Source organism: Neodiprion pinetum, chromosome 4 (genome assembly GCF_021155775.2).
Source record: "Neodiprion pinetum isolate iyNeoPine1 chromosome 4, iyNeoPine1.2, whole genome shotgun sequence".
NCBI classification, from domain to species: domain Eukaryota; kingdom Metazoa; phylum Arthropoda; class Insecta; order Hymenoptera; family Diprionidae; genus Neodiprion; species Neodiprion pinetum.
In genome coordinates this window covers 42,573,472-42,592,748 of record NC_060235.2, presented here as the reverse complement: position 1 = coordinate 42,592,748, position 19,277 = coordinate 42,573,472, and the positions used below count along the sequence as shown (strand labels likewise).

Genomic DNA, 19,277 nt, shown 5'->3' with positions numbered 1-19,277 from the left:
TAATTGTGGATTATAAGTCGTATAAGAATAAATCGATGCAAAGAAAAATTAGCTGTTTCTATTGCGTGGAAATTATATTAACTGGAAGAAAGAAACAAAATTTGAAACTCTGTCTGAAATTATACTATCGTCATGCTCAAGTAGAGGGCGTAATTCAATTAATTAAATAACATATCGAAACATGATCACATATATTTAAGCTGAACAGATCGGGGGGGTGGGAGGAAAAAAGTTGAAAAAAATGTTTGGATTTGGAAGAATGATCATGCTTACGCAGAAAAATTTTGTAAGCGAACCTTTGCCTAATTTTGGCGGCTTAACATCAGTCCTTAAGTATGAGTCATCTGTAATGCGATGTGAGACACACTTATTGACAAAAATACATGACGGTGATACTAATACGTATGTAATAAGGTAGCTATGATGATGATAAAGATATGGTGACAGAACAGTGTCTTAGAGATTAGAGACACACCTGGCAATGAGGCGGAGCTGGAGCTAGAATGTTTGTCGAACTCGTCTCCTGCGCCTGGTGTGCGTTAGTGGGAATAATAAAGCAGTTGTACAGCAGGGTATTAAGAAGGCTTCGCCCAAAGAGCCACACTATCGTACGCTGGGCAGTTATAGAGTGACAAATAAAAATATACCGTGTGTTAATGCCTCAGCTTAGTTAAGTTCAGCTCTTGGGAAGCTGAATAGTTTATAGCGAGGAAATTCCGTATCAATTATTACAGGCTGTGGAAATATCTAAGATATGCTATTAAATTAAATTGTGATCTGATTCGAAATTTAAAATGTCAATATTTCATTTTTGTACCTCTATCACATTCCCCTGTATTACTGAATTTCACATCGGCAAGTAATCACGACGAAATGCATTCTAGATTGTACAGTAAAATTTTTTCATACGTATGTCACTCGGTGTATTTACACGTCGATTATCGTTAACATTTTTTGTTTTCATTTCTAACTTTCTCACGTGCATGGTAAACAATGTTTGTATAATTTATATATTGAATTGCTTTGTGCTCAAGATGTGTAGAAGCGGCCATTGTCATTTTAAAATGCAAGCCAGGAGATATCATCTTACTAATTATGAGCTACTACTAATTACGAGTGTCTAATCTTGATATTGCAATGAGTGGGGTAGATTCAAATTATTCGACATGCTTTCTCATTCATCATCTTTCGCTTCGACGATCAGTTTGAAAGGATCGCGAGACTCGTGAAAAATTATCTTTGTTATCAGTTTTGTCAACAACTTTGCGCTATAGTAATAGTAATAGTTACAGTATGTATCGATACGAAATGATATCGAACGGACCCATACCTGCTGTTCTGTAGGGATCGCGAGGCGCGGGGACCTGCAAATAGTCCCTCGGCGAGGGGCTGGCGTGTGGAGCATGAGTCAAAGCTTTCTGCACAAGTCCGGTCAAATTAGCGAGTTGTCGTTCCATGTGCTCCACCCTTATCCTGTTGAAAATCGGACGTTGAATTACATAATTGCCTTTGCATAAAATGGCGGAAAACCTATTTTGTACATGCGTTTTCAAGTCACGTTGTAGCATCGTCCATGAATATTTTTTAACAATAAATTGTAGAACTGTAGCAAATTTAAGACATCGATCCGGGCAGTCATTATCACATTACATTATGTACAAATGCTTATCGTGGTACATGTGTGATTACATGTACGATGCACATAAATATTTTTTTGCAAGCTGGCTAAGCACACACTAAAGATGCAAACTCCCTCCTTTTCCATGTAGGCTAGTCAAGGTTTCGCTAAAGTTTCATACGTTTCGATCCATTGATGGTCGACGACGCACCTACACTTTGTAAGCTTCCAGATGATTTTTGCCAATTAATTTTACGCAATTTGGGAAAAGAACAACGTCTATAATGCACAACAGGCAAAGTTGAATTAAGTTCGCTGTGGAGTTACTTTGCGTAATTAGTTTTGCGATTTTTTTGTCGATGTTACGTGTATGCGTCGTCATATATCGTGAATAATAAGGAGGTAATTATTAACAGTAAAAAATAAATCCCATGCCATCTTCGAACGAAAAAAAAAAGAAATAAACCAACACAAGAGCAAAGCAAGACTATGCTTTTTTTTTGACGTAATAGAACAAGTAGAGGTAAATGTTAATATTATGCAACAGGCACAGACATCATAGGCATTGCATATAATGAGGTCATTTGTAAGAATCATTGTACCGGGTAGCGTCGTAAGGCTGTCCACCGGGGGTCAGAGCAGGTGCCCCGGGGGGAAATGGGGATCGTGGGGGGCCAGTCGGAGGGCGACCAGGTGGCTTCACACCGTAAAGGCTGTAAGAATCCTCCAACAGCTCCGTATCGCTGCACCACCCACAACAAACACACATCCATACTATCAGCTATCAAGAGTTCCAGAAGTAATCCGTTTTCCCTAATATTATGATCATCCAGGTGATGCAGAAAACTACTGGAGGTGATGGCTGTTGTTTCTTTTTTTTTTCTTCTTTCTTATTTGATCCTTTACCACCACGATTACCCGAGGGATATAGGATTAGATCTCGATATTATTCGTCGAAAATCTACTCGATTGTTGGATAAAAATAACGTCTTGCATATTTACTTCGGGATCCGATTACAGTAAGTTAATTTTGCCAATTTTCTAATTCTGAAAGAATTACTGGAGTGGTTTTAGCGAATGTTTCGATCCTCATGCATGTTTACTTTGTCTTTCTGAACACTTCGAACCCAGAGTAATAACGCCGTGGCTAACTTGGAGCGTGCAATTTTTGGGTGAAGCGAAAGCGAAAAGGTATGTGCATATGCATGCCTCGTATAGCCATACCGGACAGTTTTAATCAATGAACTTCAATACTAAAACAATGCGTCTGATATCGACGGTTGATTAAACATTTAAAGCCACTCGGCGCGGTGTGTTGTGCGTTATATGATGATAATCCAATATATAATGCTGTTTACTGTCAGTAAAATTGTGGTTAGTAGAAATTCGTATCAGCCTACCTAGCTTCTTCGTCAATAACTGGTGTTACGGTTCCAGAATACTGGGAGTAGTATGGGTCTTCATAGCTGCTACCTGTGCTGTACGGCCCCGCCGAATACCTTCCAGATCCAGCACCGACTACACCGGTCCTCTCCGGACTGCTCATGTATCCGCTTTCTCCATGGAGTCGATCTGCAGAAATATTTCATAATAGTAGTAAGAGGATGTTATTCGTTTTCTGATGGGTTGTTAATATTGATAAATTTCAACTATTTGTTTCCTCTCGATTTATTTTTAACCAGGTTTGTTGAAAGTGTCCGATTATGTACCAATTTTTGGCACTGTGGTATTGATTATAAGTATTTTGGAAAGTTTCAGATACTAGTTGTCCAAATACCGATGACTTTTACCTGTATCCCATTTGCCTGTTGATACGTGCCATGTCCGTGTACATGTTTAACGAAAGAATAATATGTTTGTTCAAACGTGTATTGAGTAATTATATCTAGGTATCGAATTATCTAAACGAAAAGCATGTACAGGAATTTTGGAAGACTTACAAAAAAATCTACGTTAACAAGTGTGTAAATATCACTACTGTCTATATTTATATATTTTTACCGACACCAAAACAATAATAATCATGATATAAATAATATCCATTGTGAACGTGCACAAAAAATAATAATGAATAAATTTCAATTATCACACAATGATATATACAATATACCAACAAATCATGAAGAATCAATTGAATGTATGAATTTTTTATATCAAATTATAACGTATGTCCTGATCGTTGAAGATGATATAAGATTTATTATATTAAATCGCGAATCTAATTTCTCGTTCTTTTTCAGATTGTTTCCTCATTTGAGCAAAAGTCAAAGACGGCAATTATACAGGATCTTAAATCCTATTAGTCGTTTGAAAATATCTCTCGGCAATATAAATTATACCCTGTTACACTATTACCGGCTGTTAATGTAGGTTGGCCAAGGAGATGAAGCTGTGCATGGTTTTTAGAATGTATTGAATTAGGTTGCTTGTAGCCTGTCCTTTGCCATCGGGATACAAATAAAAACTGGATAATATCAATTCATCATAGTCGCAGTCAGCGATAACTCATTTCCAATATCGAGCTTTGATTATAGATTATATTAGTGATCTGATGGGAATAGCATATCGGTAATTGAAATGTTAATTTTAATGGGCGTTAAGTCATAGGAACACTTCAAGCCGGTCGCTGTCCTAGGCTAAGGATTTCACTGACCTGGTATACTATAGAGGGAGACCGAGCTGTCTCTAGAGAAGCGTGCGGAGCCCCCAAGGCTGCCGAGGGGACTCTTACCACATTGGTAGCTGCGAAGCGGCTTTGCAGGTGGCACTCCGCCTCCACCTAGCCAACCCATCAAAACCAAAACCATTGTATCCAATAACCGTCACCCAAAGCTCAGTTATTTTCAATATCAGGACGGCTACATTCTGGTTAGTCAAGGATTTGTTACATCACAATCTGCTTTCCTTATAGGCGTGTACTTTTCAATCAATATTGTCATCGCCAAGAAAATGTCTGGCGTAGCCATAGATTTATATTGAAATTATGAACCTGGCATAACGGTTTTCACAACAAATTTTATCCAAGAATTCTGCAACCTGTACTAGAATTAAAAAAAATATCAAGCCTTACGGGAGAAATTCCGTAATTTCTTGCTTGGTAGATTATTTTGAAATGAGAATTTGGTATTTTTAACGAATCAAGATACACAAATTGTTGATGAATGTCGTAGTAGCCACATATGGCACAGTTTGTCGAAAAATATGTAGTTTATATGGCTTCAAAGTTCTTACGTACAAGGTATATATACAAATTCAAAACTCAAAATTATAATATACAGCTCAATGTAAGGGAAACAGCGGTGTCTAGGGATAATTTTGAAACAATATTGTTTATTCTTTATTCTAGACGTTGGCAGTCAATCGTAGGCAACCCTTACACACACGTACGTGCAAATTTTCAAAGTCGGATTCTCATTTTTTAAGTTCTCTGTGCAATTGAAATTTTAATGAAATTATCCTTGCCGCAATTTTGTTGCGCGTAAAATGTCGTTCATTGGCTGTTGAGCGCTGATAATGAAGTAATAGTGAAAATAAAGTCCGAAGCGGATCGCGATGGCGGCCATGTTGACTTTTGTGCCAGTATTTGAGTTCGTTTTTGAAATATTTCACGAACCTTGCTTCTTGTTCATAACGTTCGTCAAGTTTTCATTTAAATATTTAATTTCACTTCGTGTCACCAAGTTTTGAATAATGTGTATTTGTGTGTTGTGGGAAATTGAGTACATGGTTCACTCGGAATGAACCAAATGGTCCAGAATTCAGGTTTAAGATTGCTATACGATGTTCAATGAAAATTCTAAAACCGACTTTTCAGGTGATCCTTTCATGTCGCGGTTAATGGCCTGCAAATTATGATGTAAGTATGGGGAATATGAGCGAGAAAAAAAAATGGCAATAAAACTAAACATATGTTTAACATCGCGCGCTAGAAACTGAAAAAAAAGTCTAAACAAAATAAAAACAAGCGGGTATATTCCTCATATTTTTTTTATTTCTAGTGAACCTGCTCAACGTAAGGTTACATTCGATTACCAGGCATGCGTTTTGGGTCGTTTCATGCAAAACTGACTAGAATTAATTAACCAACTCGATCTACATAGGCACAAGACAGTAATTATCAGTAATAAAATGTTACGACTAATTTAGTTGCAACGTTTAGTATAACGGCGTTATTCGTGTTGGAACAAATCATTTAGATAGGCAATCACGCGTATTACGTTAATTGAAACCGTTATGAAATTCAGCTGAAAAGTGTTAAAATTCTTGCGTGTACTGCGTGTAGTGGATTAACACTCCTTTTGTTTCTACAAAATCACATATGTATGTACAAAGCTACATCATCTTTACGTAAGTGCAGAAGTAGGTAACTTCAGCTGAGTTACGCGTCATAACGAAAAGAATTCGTTATAGTTAACGTATTGAGGTCAACATTAAAACCGACGGAACATCAATCACTTCAATTTTGTGCTCTAATTGCACAGTGGGCTTTATATCGCAGTCTAAATGGCGTAAATAGGATTAACTTGACGTCAAAATCGTCTAGAAATTTCTCAAGAATTACTACAGACGCGATAAAGTGAATCATCATGCAGTTGAGAAAAAAAAAATTTTTACGATCTATTACGAAGTTTAAATTAAATTTTTCTACATCTTTGTTAATAGCTCAGAACAACTGCAAAGTTGGATGTTTGAATTTTTTTACATCCAATTAAAGTTAAGTAATTGCACTAAAGATAGTGTTTTGGGGTTTACAGCGGCAATAAGGTGACCGTACAATATCCTCGTTTCCAAATGAAACCGCGATAAAAATTATTGATAACGTCATACTCGGCGTAAATTCGTACGGAATTAACTGGGTGTAATAAGTGCCGCCGCATTAATTGCGTCACGAGTCTGTATTTCTCGCCACCGTAATATAAATTGCCTTACATGATCAACCTCCGTAATTTTCGACTGTATAAAAATTAGGTGTTCGTACAACACGTCATGCACACCGAATTGTTACCTTACACGTGGATTTAGGAACCCGCAATGAAACGATCAAGACCGTCACTTGATCATTGTGTAGCCTGAAATACCGAGCGGTCTAATTAGACCTTTCATTGAAAGTTTCAACAACCATCCCACCTGCCAAGATCAAACAAATTAGCGTAACGGTCTTGGTGAACCATCAATCTTTGCCACGGTCAGTCAACGGTTAATTATATTGTGCGTTTCAGTTTAGTTCAGCTAATTGGCGAATTACCGGCGTTAGCAAGGTCGATAAATCGTTAAATGTATAGCATATTACACGAACAATAAGATTGTTTATAAGCTATTATCGAACATAACTATCAAGAAAGAATACCCGTTCAATTGCGCAAAACTAGTTCAACGCCGTTACGGAACGAATTTCTAGTGAAAGTTAACGCTCAACTGCGCATGCGTAAGATGTTGAAATCCAGTTGGTGGTTCATTTGGCCAACGGGATGCGAGAAACGTGGCGACTGCGCACTAGAACGGTTTTCTCAACCCCTGAATTCAGCGTTGCCAACCTCTCAGATGGATATTTCTTTAAATGGCGCCAAAACTATTCTTTATATTTATTATTTAGATAGCCCCACAATAATTTTTCATATTTCTCAGTCTCAGTGATGTTTGACCGCATTGAAACTCAATAAGTACAGAAATACATAATATATTTCATCTTTTCGCTTTATAACATGGACCATTTTCATCGAAATATATAATGATAATTACCGATCGAGCTAACACAGACAGAATTATATTCTTGAATCTGAATTGTAAGTATAAAGATATTAGAAACTTTTATTTAAATAATATATCTTCATTTTTAATATTTAGGACCATCAGCTTGTCAAATAGGTGCGTTTGACAATTGCAGACGATAACTAATTGGTGCATATTTTCTCAGGAACCTCACAATGGATTGATTTTTAGTCTGCTGTCTCGATTTCACAGACCATATTTATTGATTTTGCTACCGGTTTTGAAATTTCGTCAGAAATTTTCAGACTTTCTTCATATTCCGGCTTAAATGACAAAATTTCTAATGAAAAAAAAAATAAGTTTTTCTCTTTCTTTGAACGGACTCTACTATCTTTAGATCCGAAGAAATTTCATTAGGGTTGGCAACGACGCGGTATTGACATAAGGTTTTTCGGCGGGTTCGTTACGTCAATTTTCCGAGTAAACATGATTGTATGATGTTTCGAGACGTTTCCTTTTTTTTTTTTTTTTTTTAAAAGCTGCCAGAAGTGAAACGGTGTTGACTATTATAATTGCTACACGTCATGGCAAATGTCATACAACCCGCATGCACGCACCATGGTTGTAATAATAATAAAAATATATAAATAATAAAACAGCAATATATGTACGTCGAAGCTTAGCTGCCAGCAACAAGATCACAAACGGCCTGTAATTTAATCCAAAATACGCGGATAATTATACCTGGAGTTCCTAGGGCCTTCGACTGCGTTGAATTCGCATTGGGGCCTGAGACAGCTGAAGAAGCAGCAGGGCTGTAGGCCCTCAGCAAGGGTCCCCCACGAGGCAGAGTGCTGCTGCCCCCCATGTAGTAGCCCCCGTTACCGGAAGTAGAATTTTTCGCAGTCTGAAACAAAGGAGGATAAATAAATGGCAGGTTAATTTGAAGTGACCAATTCCCAGAGAGATCGATGAATGGAATGCAGCTTTTTCTCTCCGCAAGGCTGCGTGCATGTAAAGCAACACGTTGTAAACAAATTATCATTGAACTAATTTGGTAACAGGATGTGGAATTTCGGAGGTGTGGTCCGTGTTCTCGCAATTTCGTGCGTATAACAAACATTGACGAATAATAAATACCCGGCTAATGTTTCACTAATTTCATAATCGTCAGTTCTGACGAGTCAAGGATTAATATCACGGTTGTGATTTGAGTTTATTGATAGGTTAGTCATTGACATTCTAGGTCAGACTTGTCATTAGTTACTAAAATTGACTTATTCCCACATTCCATCAGTCAGTCACTGTATGCATCCATCTGTAAGTAGTTCGCAATTGTTTAAACTTATTACGAAAAAGAATTATTATACTTTCAACCAATCAATAATCTGTTACATGATTTGTTGACTGATCTCGGCATAATTTTAATGGGCTGATAAAAAGGTAATCCGGGAAACGCGTGCTAACTTTCCATGCTTCAAGTATACACGCATTAATTCACAGTGTTTGCATTGCTGGCCTCAGACACGCGACTTACGTTCACTTGTTGTACGATACATTAGTTAATTAATACGTAGTCAGGGTCAGGGAGCAATTCAACGCGATAAAATCACGCCTGTGTATCAATAATAATTTGTCAACGTTAACAGCTCAAGCATATGATCGTTGTTGATGCTGCTCGACGATAAATCATACAGAAACACGAATACGAGTGATACTGGAGGGTAATAATTTATTTTCTGAAAGATTGGTATTAATAAATATGTGGTGGTATATGAATTATTGGTTCCCGTTATTCAAACTGTTCGAAATCCATCGCAGCACACTGGAGTTTTGACGTATATGCTATTAGTTAATTACATAAGAGTAAGCAGTTCCAGTACCTAATATATTATTCACCGTACTTTCTAACTCCGGCATTGAATAACTCCGAATCGCGCTAAAAAATTTTTTGTAGAATAAAACATACTTAGTGTAAATCCGGGTCAAAAACTCTTCCGAAGTTTTCCTTATTATTCATCGACGTCTGGCTTTTGTATTGCAATTTGCGATCATATCGCGTGGGCCTGAGACAATTTCTCACGCCAATGACAAACGCATTTTCTATTCAGATGAAATCTAAACTATTGTGCCACGTCGGTTAAGTTTTGCAATAAATTCGAGGCAGCATAATACGTATTCCTGGATAATGTTCTGATGGTTTGTTGCGCAAAAGTCAGTAGATCACGCCACTAATTGCGAGTCGACGATCTCCGAAAGCAAAAAAATTCCATCCCGGAGCGTATTTCTTCTTTTTTAATGCGCCGATTTTTGGCGAGTTCAGCATTGAAAATATTGAGCAATCGTTGAACTTGATAATAAACTTGGAAACATACGTTCGCAAGTGACGTTTGTTATGCCCTCGAAAGTCGAAATGGAAGAAAAGTCTGGTATTTTGGGTTTGTATTTTACAGGTCGATCTATACAGGCTCGTCAACACTTTCGTCTCTTACTCGAAACTTGGCTAATTGGTTTTTCCCCTTTTGCACTTCGTCAACCCTCCGCACTATGACCTGAGTCATAATTCGATCTTATGATCGCGTCACTGCATAGCTCAAGGGGTACATTATTTGCGATGCAATAACTCCTCGCGCAAGCAACGACCCACCCTTCGGGATTGAATTAGACCCAGAAAGCCTTTACTAAAATTCTCCATCAACATCTTTGAAAATATTTAAGCAAGTCAGCAGAGTTGTCGAGTTCCTTCGAATATTGACGGTACGGAATGTACGATCTTCGCGTTACAACAATGCTTTCGAAGCTTTCACAGCTACAGAATAATCTCAACGAGTGTCGAGAATGCTAAGACTAATAGAATGCGCGGAACGAAACGATTATGAAAAGTAATGTCACGTTCAGTAACTCTGAGACCAACAACTGGCGTAAGGAGTATACTGGATATGCACCCATCGGCATCATCATTTCACACCACTTCATAAAAGGCCGTTTCTCCAAAGTCAGACTCTTGCAGACAGTCGATGTAGACACACTCACATTACCATTTAGTTTTCTGTTAAATGACAGGACCATTCGGAAGAGCTGGAAGAGCTTGGCTCGCAACCACAGTTGTCCACTTGACAAGCTTTCAAAGTTACTCGTCACTCGTTAGTTTCGTTGTGCGTTTCGCGTGTTGTTACGTATTATCAGCAAATATCATCTCGTTCAAATTTTCTCCTTATTTTTTTTTTCACCATAGCACGTTTATAAGGCGAAGTGGTCGAACCCCACCACTCAAGTCGTTGGTCATCCCCGGCGAGATAGTCGCGGCTAATCCACGAAGTCTCGAACCTTGGAGTGTCAGACATGGCCTAGACTGTCGAGGTTGAACCACTCCTGTCTTAAAATTGAGCCGTTTAGTTGAAGAATAGCTCCGTTATTCGACGGAGGTAAAAATCGGGTGCTCCGAGTTAGTGCGTTCACGTGATCGCGGCTCTACTCGTCGTATGAACGAACGAATCCATTCATCGCGTCCGTTTGCCCACCGAGAAGAAAGCTGCACTGCGCATATATCGAGATTTGAAAGGTGAGATTATCCAGACAAATTGCATACCTTTTGGAATCGGGATCTACGGTTATTGATCAATATTTAATAGAGTTCAGTGTCATTGTCGCGCGGTCGGATATCTTTCTATCTGCATTCGCGACACCTCTCGATTCCATTGTCAATGTTCTCCGGTCGTTGATACTAGCTATCCGGTCGTACTCTGAATTCTATTTCACGTTTCAATAATTATTTTTAACTCCGCAGTTGACGTATTCGGTAAATATCATTCCAACAGAGAAACTATTATCATGTTTATTCTCTCTCTGACATACACGCTTGTACATATTTTTTACCTGCAACCTGTCAGTTTTAGCGATATTATAAGTATCATCAACCATTTACCGTGGAGCAGAAACGACGAAGATATTGTACTTGCAAACGAATTTTAAATAAGTGTAATGGTGTATTAAATTTGACCAGGAAATAAGATTATTATTATTATTATTATTCTTGTTTTTTATCATTTGTTACAACAGTAAGCTAAATTCTAATAATCCTAACACGAAAAATATTAGGCTACAAGTATATAAGGAGCAGGAAAAACGGCTCAACCATTGCGAAAATCGTATGTGGATAAATTTCTTATCACTTATTTCTTGTCTCTCGGCGAAACTGTGTAAGTGTAATAGATAAACATGAAAAAAAAGAATACGCTGCAAAGATTTTGTCGGCTTGAAGTGCGTTCGTCAATCTTTAAAACGGTCCATTTATTTTGTGCTTTCATTTTATTATTGTTACAAGTTACATATTTTTCTGAGAATTACGGAATATGGAGAGGAGATTTGGATGTTATAAGACAGATCAAGCGAGCGTGAATAAAAATTAAGGTATAAAAGTTGACGGCTGATTAATGCGGATTATGTGACGTGACGTTTTGATAATTCTCTGGCGTCACGCTCGCGAGTTTAAAACTCCCGCCGAATCGGGACGGCTGGATTTTGGCGCGAAAATGATTTTACCGACAGAGAATAAGAATATTATTGGAAGTTGGAAAGGAGCGGCAAGTTCAAAATTTTAAACAGTATTCGAAATAAAAAACACAGAATTACAATAGAAATTGTTTACTCGGCTAGGCGGAAGCGTCGTCATAGTTATATTATACTTTCTAACTGTATATAACAGAGAATAATAACGAGCCCGCGACGTTGCGTGAGTAGATAATTTTTGTTTCGAGAGCAAGAGCAAGGCTCGTTCAATTCAAGGACGAAGAGCAAAGTTTCGGAAGACCGTATAATCCAGGGTGTTACGCTTACGAGATCAAGCGGATAAAATTTCACTTTTTTCACGCTAATATGAGCTCCGCGGGGCATTCAGGTTTCATATAATTACACAATGTACGGCCCGCTGCATGCGGTCCCAGATTACGGGTTACCAGAACTTTACGTAGGTATGTATGTATGTACGAGTTGTTTGTACGAGCAGGCGGCTTGCCAATTTAACGCTCTTGTTAGGAAGGCGTAATTGCGATCGGCTCAATCGTGACGGAGAACCGAAGTCTGTTGCGATCGATGCCAATTATCAAATGATACAAACTACTATTCGCACAAATAGAACCCTTTGTGGATATACCGCCGTTTTAGAATTTCGTCACTCAGTTCGATTACAAATGTTGCAAAAACTTTTCGACATAATTATGGGGCATTCCACGTCAACTCAGTAATCGGTCGACCGTTAAAATTTTTTAATTCCACCACAAGGATTATTCCTACGTTAGTACGATCTCTGAAAACCTTTCAACAAAAATTTCAGTTGACACAAGTGATAAAAAATATTTGAAACTTTTTTTTGGAAGCTTTTAAGGGATCGCAGCAACGTAGGAAAAATCCCCTTTACGTACCCTGGTTTTTCTCACCGAAACACGGTAATTTGAAATAATATTTGTCATTTCCTCCGTGAGGCGGAGCGTTCCGATGATCGATAACCTCGTGATGAAGGGTCACCGCGTATATTCGCATACTCCCAAAGCGATACATTCAGGTTATTGCAAATCGATTACTTCCGTCCACTGATCTGTTGATGTCAGACCGATATTGCAATCTGGTCGAATCGATCGCCGTTTACAGGCATGTAATCACTCGGCCGTTGCAGCAGGTCTCGATTCTGCAGCCTCCGGCACTTTAGCCGCGAGTTATCGATTACGGCTTGGGACACGTCCCGCTTAAGTGGCTAATTTGCGATTAGAACGCCTCGATCTTGCCTTGTTCGATATACGCGTATCCCTTGTCATTCAAACTATTTCGGCAAGTATTTTCCACACCGAAATCGAAAACCGATCGAATCAGTGTCGAAGCAGCGTAATGGTGCAACAAAAAAAAAAAAAAAAAGTTGGAAATCAGCTGCATAACCCGGCACTCTGTAATAAAAATAAACAACAACACGGAGAAGAACGTATAAGTATGTATGCCTTCGGTTCGTTTTACTCGCAACTGGTTTTCACGCGAATCGAAGGTGCGAGTGAACCAACGGTGAAAAGTGGACTCACTTCAGACGCAGTGTGAAAACGTCTCTCGTTAAAGTAGGTAAACTTTCGTTTTAGGAAGACGGTTGAAACGGCATTTAAAAAAGTTTAAAACATTGTTTCATTTTTGTCAAAACAACGTATAACAGTCGTAGATATTAACGCGCGTTTGTATCGTAGACGGCATTTCGTCGTCGTTCACGATCAGAGACTGGGTCGAGGTGTTTAAGAGAGATTTAGAAAAATGTTGCGTAATATAGCAAAGGGTCGCGGCTTGATCGAACTGGGAAAGAAATCGCGCAGTATTACAAGCGCGAATCGAACAAGAGGAAACAGCAATGTCGAGTTGTTTTGCACCCGCGTTGCGCGAGAATCAAACGACTTTTCCGTGTTCCGAAACTGAACCTGGAATTCATCTGGCCCACTTTCGCCAACTTCGGAGGATTTGAAAATCCGTAAGAGATGTAAAGTCCCCGGTATTCGCCTCATTTCAACCCAATAAATCCTGACTAATTAGGGAAACTGCACAATCTTATACTGCAAGAGGTTCGCGATATATCACAAGATTTGGAAAGTTTAGGCGGATCGGTTAGGTTTCAAGAATTATCCGGTACATAATACATTGACTTTCTTTTTCTCCTCTTTTATGTCAAAACATTTCACCGCGCCTTCATTTCTTTATGCCAAAAATATGTCTGCGAATTTCGAATACAGGAAGAAATTTACCTGCAGCGGTTCACAAAGAAAAAGATCACAGCGATTAATTTATACTGGTTAAAAAATTGTCTCCAGATCCCAAATTGTATCCCGGACAGTTAGTTGATCATAAAAATCTGTCAGCGTTAGCAGGAAGAAATGTGAATAAAAAACTTGAAATAACATTGAGTCTAATTTCGATCCCCAAAGGTACTAGGGTGCTTAATTTTTTTTAATGGTACCACTGTAAAAAAATTTTCATAAAACCTGGAGGAGGTAGGAAAATATTTAGAGGTCGCTACCAATTATTGTAATATTTTTCATTTATTTTAGTATTTATCACAAACATTTCGCATGGCACCTTGAAAAAAAAAAGTTAAAAAAAGAACCGTTCTAATGAATAAGAATTTCGACATCAACGTACTCACGATTTGACCTACGACCCCTGTCGACCTCTCCCCAGTTCCCACGACCCCAATTCGGCCACGCCTTATAAAATTGCTCAATTTTCGAATCGATGGGATATTATCGAAAATCAAGGCGCCGTGATCAAATCCCCTCGATCGGTTTCTGACCACGGTCATTTTTCAAGGTCCAATAGTAAATGATCATCAGACGGGCTTCGCAGAGCTCTCGTAACCTTAGAAATTTGATCCCATACCAAAAAATTGTTAGGTTCGCAATTCGTTGGGGAGTTGTAAATCTCTTCGGTAAACCGTGAGACCGGAAACCGGCGCCTCGAGTTGCCGCAATTGACAAATCGACCAACATCCGATCCCGATTCGTAACATCCACCTCCTTAACATCCGTCACTCCAGACGTATTCACCATATCGTGACCGTGTCTCAGTTTTCAACTCAGTGTTCCAACAGGTGATCAACGGTTAACTTATGGACCGAATGACGGAGAGCGGAAATAATTGGCTGGCCTGACGTAACGTTCCGGAAAAGGAGTTGACGTGCCTCGAGAGTGAAACGAGAATATCCAGCGAAGATAAACAAGGCTTGGTTCGTGCGTTGCATACGTAAAAAAAAAAGAACTGGGACGTGAATCCGACTTGAACAGGACTAAAAATAAAACAAGGCCTTTGGATCCTGATTACGAAACGACACTGAGATAAATTCCATCGATTATTCTATAGAACCATCAACGAGGTGGACGATGGCCACTCGCGAGTGGATATACATTATATATCAATTATGAAGTAGATATTGACATATCGCCGTTGGTTTGTGAAAATATAAGGAAACGAATCTGGCGAAAATATAACGTCATAAATAAATCCGCGAGTTCAAATAAGAAGAAGGAAGAAAAAAAAGATAGACTTATTTTCACTATAGACTTTCTAGGCAATAGAGAATTGGTGATATTCGGCGATACACCGGGAGTTCCGGCCGCGATTATAACAGCCGACTCTCGAGCCCAGTTTTATTCGAAACTTGATTGGCCACGAGTGTTAACGGTGCTTCGTGTCGTCGATCCGCAATATTTAAAGTGGACAAAGGATCGAATCAACAGTGTAAAAATGCGAAAGTTTAGTATCGCCGGTTGGCTTCTGCGGTTGCAGACCTTGATCGTGATCGTCTCCTATCCAGCCGCGGGACAATTCGACCACATTTCCAGCCCGTCGGTAATCACCGACGTTTTCACGGTTGGCCTGACGAAGCGACAAACGCCTATGCACAAGGTGCTCTTCACCCAGAGGGGATACATACAGGTGAGCTGTTTGATATTCGTACGACGAAAAAGAAATAGCGGGAAATCCGTCGACGATGATGAGAGTAACTGCAGCGAGAGAGCCAACTGGGCATTATTCTCCGCACGATTTGAACGGAGTTAAATTGTGAAATTTGAATGACACCCACGTGTGTACTCGGTATACACGGAGAATACGGGTGCCGATTTTTATCTTTATAGATGTGGACTTGGTGTTTTGAAACGAAGCGAGAATCGTGCCCATCTACTCGAAACTCATTAATTGACTGTGCGAGGGCGTTTATCTGATTCAAAATACGCAACGGCTTATCCTTCTTATCTCCGGTCGAGTAAAAACGTTCATTACTCTCGCACGCTGAATTTTTCAGTGGAACAAAAGAATCCATTTGTTTTGTAACGCGATATCGAGGTACGAAAAGTACATAACTCAAATAATTTCATTTAGCAGTAATTATCTCCATCTGACATTTACGTGTTGACCATTTTGTATACTTTCATTGTATAAAGTAAACCAATTGTAATGTAATTGCAGTTCTTACGCTGGGAGCTTCCGGTACCAGAAATCGAAGAATTTACCTTTTGTTTGTGGGTCAAGTCCTTCAACTTGACGTACGCTCATTCGATATTTTCGTACTCAAGTAAGTGGTAAAATATATAACACATGTATCATTGGTTACTGTGAGTCACTAATCGCAAAGCCTACCAGCCGTTCGAATGGAAAACGAGTCGCAGCGGAAAAAACGCGTCGAGACAAGAGCAAAAGAAAAAAAAGAAAAATGATAGTATCAGGACTTAACGGTATTTGATTAGCTCTCCTTTTGCTCTATCGTTAATTCAAAAAGAGCAATTTGCCTGCGTCGAGTAAGCGATGGTACAGTTAGACAGCTGAGCTCATGAGCTTAGCGAGGAATTAGAGGGGGCCAAAACTAGATGACGAGATTTGCTCTGAGGTGATTAAAGAGAAGTAACTTACGCTCTGTTTCCAAGCCCTGACCTCGCGTGGGAGTCGGGCAGTATGTGGTAACAGTACCTTTTAAGTCCGGCTCGAAATTGCTTAATATAAGTGCAGCCTTGACTGACAATGGGCACGAACAAAAGGCCAGTCAAACATTTTTGGAGCACGGAGTTCGCGTTGTTGCAATTTCGTGAATCATTGACGAGGAAGGTATCGCGGGTCGGTATCTCCGATTTAATTTATTTTGTAATATGTTATAGTTGACTAAAAACTAACAATAAGTGATACGTATTTTTTTTTATCCGTCAATCAACACTTCAAGGGGGTGAAACCACCCGTCAAAGTAAGGCATGTCAAGAAGCGATTTGGCAGTTTCTTGGATTGTTTAAAAAATATTATGTTCTTTTAGGTGAAGCTGCCAAATCGTCCCTTGACAAGCCTTACTTTGGAAGGTGGTTTCACCCCCTTAAGGTCTTCAATCGCAGATAAAAGAAAAATACCAGTCGCTTGGTTTTTAGTCTACTATAACATATTGAAAAAGAAATGAAATCGGATAGATCGACCTGGGATACCCTTCCTTGCGAGAAGCATATTTATCTCCTCACTGTGTACACCTTGTATTTTCTCCGTCAAAACAGAGGACGAGTCAGAGCGGCTGGTGCGTTCTTGGATATCGCCGTTTGGTCGCAGCATCCACCTCGAGGTCGGGGGAGTCGAGATAATGGCGCATCCCACCCGCTTCGAGGAGCACCGATGGTACCACGTCTGTCAGAGCTGGGATAACCAGATCGGACGGTACGCGGTCTGGATCGATGGGCAGAAGGCGACCGAGGGCCAAGCCATTGAGGTCAGCAGACTCTCCGTCCATTCGGGTTAAGCTCTTCCTCCTTCGAGTCGTCGTTTTAGAACCCGGCGAACTTAGATCCTCACAGATCAGGGATCAAAGGATCAGTCGAGTGCGATGGTGTACTTCAGATCCGAAACTTTGACGCCGAGGCGTTAGGAGAAAAGCTTCGTCCCGCAGTTCCGAAGGGTCAGTTAACTGTCTCGGGATGCTTTTCGTCCTGATCTCTGTAGGCGTAAAAGTTGGTCGGGTTCGCAGACGTTCCCAAGAATCAATCTCTCGCTCAGCTGGTTGGTAAACTGGCATGACTTGGCAGTGTTTGTACCGACTGCACCTGCCCGGCGAGCGACAATGTCGGAAGTCCCATCATCGGATGATCTGGAAGTATAATGTTTTTCTGTTTTCGTAGCTGGCCGGCCGTGTGATACCCAGCGGCGGTGACATAGTCGTGGGTCAGGAGTACACCGACTTCGACAAGGGACTGGAAGAGGGAATCGAGGGCGCGGTGGTGGGCTTCAATCTTCTCCTGGTCTCGGCTTTCGACAGACTGAAGGGTTTTCACAACGGGCGAGACTCGATCCTGTCGTCTTCGGGTTATGGGATTGACGCAGGATCGTTGAACTCGAATTTCGCATTCAAGAGAAGTCCGGAAATCAATCACTTCCGGAGGACCGGAGGAACCGGTCAGACGCTGACCGCAAAACCGGCGGCAAACCGGTTTATCGACTATCCGAAGAAAATCGTCAACGAAAGACGCGAGGGGGCTTTCGAAAGCACTTTGAGGGAGTATCTCGGAGATCAGGGAGGGTTTGGTGGGACCCTCGTGAAGACGGGCGACGAGCAACGGCCAGTTCTGGCAGTGAAAATTGTTCACAGGAGTAAAAGGGACACGAGGCAAACGATGCGGAGACGAACAAAGCGACGTGGAGGAAAAGAGCCTCTCGGCTTACAGCTGATGCACTTGACTTATAGTCACTGCGAGATCGGCAGAGGTAGTCCCTTCATCGGAGGATCAAAGATGTTGATATCCTGGACCAGGACACCGGTCAAGGTTTTCGGAGGCGCGATTGTGAAAAACGCGAAGAGCTCCTGCGGGAACTTTTAACACGACACACCCAAAGGTGTTTTTGCAACTACCTCAAGAAATCGGCAATCATTTTCAGGCAATTGGAATAGTCACATGATCACTTTGACCGTTATAGTGGATGTAGTATTTATACCAGTGAACATTAGATTCTTTGCTTCTTTGTGCATCGTTAACGATGCCATAGATTTTGTACGCCTTGATAATTTATACCTCGTTATTTGAAAAACGATACGTTACATATTTGACGAATTGTTGTAAATAGTTAATTAAGGAATATAATTATTCTTGTACTTAGCATGTCAAACAGTACTAATATCTTAGCTGTAATAAAAGATTTTATACGAAGACTTCGTTGGTAGTAGTTAATTAATACAATCCACAAAATCCGGTTTCTTTTCATCGCATGCAGCGTCGAATCTGTGACAAATTTTTATTCAATCCCAGTTCTGCGAAAAATAAGAAAAACTCTGTGGAGTTTTCTTGATAGTTAGAAGACGGTATGAAGTTTGATATTTCGTACCAAAAAAGTGTAAGGTTAGTATTTAGAGAATTTTCCTTTACATTTTACTACGACACCGAAAATGTGGATTGTTCATGATATGCGAAAACGA

The 19,277-nt window shown here is 39.9% G+C and overlaps 2 protein-coding genes across 17 annotated transcripts in view; one reads left to right on the top strand and one right to left on the bottom strand.

Annotated features, from left to right (window-relative positions):
• Window positions 1-19,277, bottom strand: part of LOC124216831 (uncharacterized) — a 160,173-nt gene that overhangs the window by 13,064 nt on the left and 127,832 nt on the right. For 10 of the 16 annotated variants that reach the window (XM_069135222.1, XM_069135232.1, XM_069135234.1 and 7 more), the window contains 7 exons: window positions 8,072-8,234; window positions 4,272-4,397; window positions 3,019-3,190; window positions 2,221-2,361; window positions 1,331-1,473; window positions 476-529; window positions 297-344 (listed from right to left, as the gene is read on the bottom strand). In XM_069135222.1, coding sequence (XP_068991323.1) covers window positions 297-344; window positions 476-529; window positions 1,331-1,473; window positions 2,221-2,361; window positions 3,019-3,190; window positions 4,272-4,397; window positions 8,072-8,234 — 847 coding nt within the window. The remainder of the gene's footprint in view (window positions 1-296; window positions 345-475; window positions 530-1,330; window positions 1,474-2,220; window positions 2,362-3,018; window positions 3,191-4,271; window positions 4,398-8,071; window positions 8,235-19,277) is intronic. The other 6 variants (XM_069135227.1, XM_069135230.1, XM_069135231.1 and 3 more) reach the window with 4 other exon arrangements.
• Window positions 10,672-19,013, top strand: LOC124216839 (uncharacterized). The gene is made up of 5 exons (XM_046621882.2): window positions 10,672-10,889; window positions 14,937-15,781; window positions 16,313-16,418; window positions 17,374-17,582; window positions 17,989-19,013. Exons 2-5 carry the CDS (start codon window positions 15,590-15,592, stop codon window positions 18,682-18,684), a joined length of 1,203 nt encoding a protein of 400 aa, XP_046477838.1. The 5' UTR covers window positions 10,672-10,889; window positions 14,937-15,589; the 3' UTR covers window positions 18,685-19,013.

Excerpts from the sequence above, each read along its gene's own strand:
- LOC124216839 (XM_046621882.2), top strand. The coding sequence starts at position 15,590 with ATGCGAAAGTTTAGTATCGCCGGTTGGCTTCTGCGGTTGCAGACCTTG. Across the intron at positions 16,419-17,373 it reads TTCGATATTTTCGTACTCAA|AGGACGAGTCAGAGCGGCTG; the intron begins GTAAGTGGTAAA and ends CCGTCAAAACAG. Across the intron at positions 17,583-17,988 it reads CCGAGGGCCAAGCCATTGAG|CTGGCCGGCCGTGTGATACC; the intron begins GTCAGCAGACTC and ends CTGTTTTCGTAG.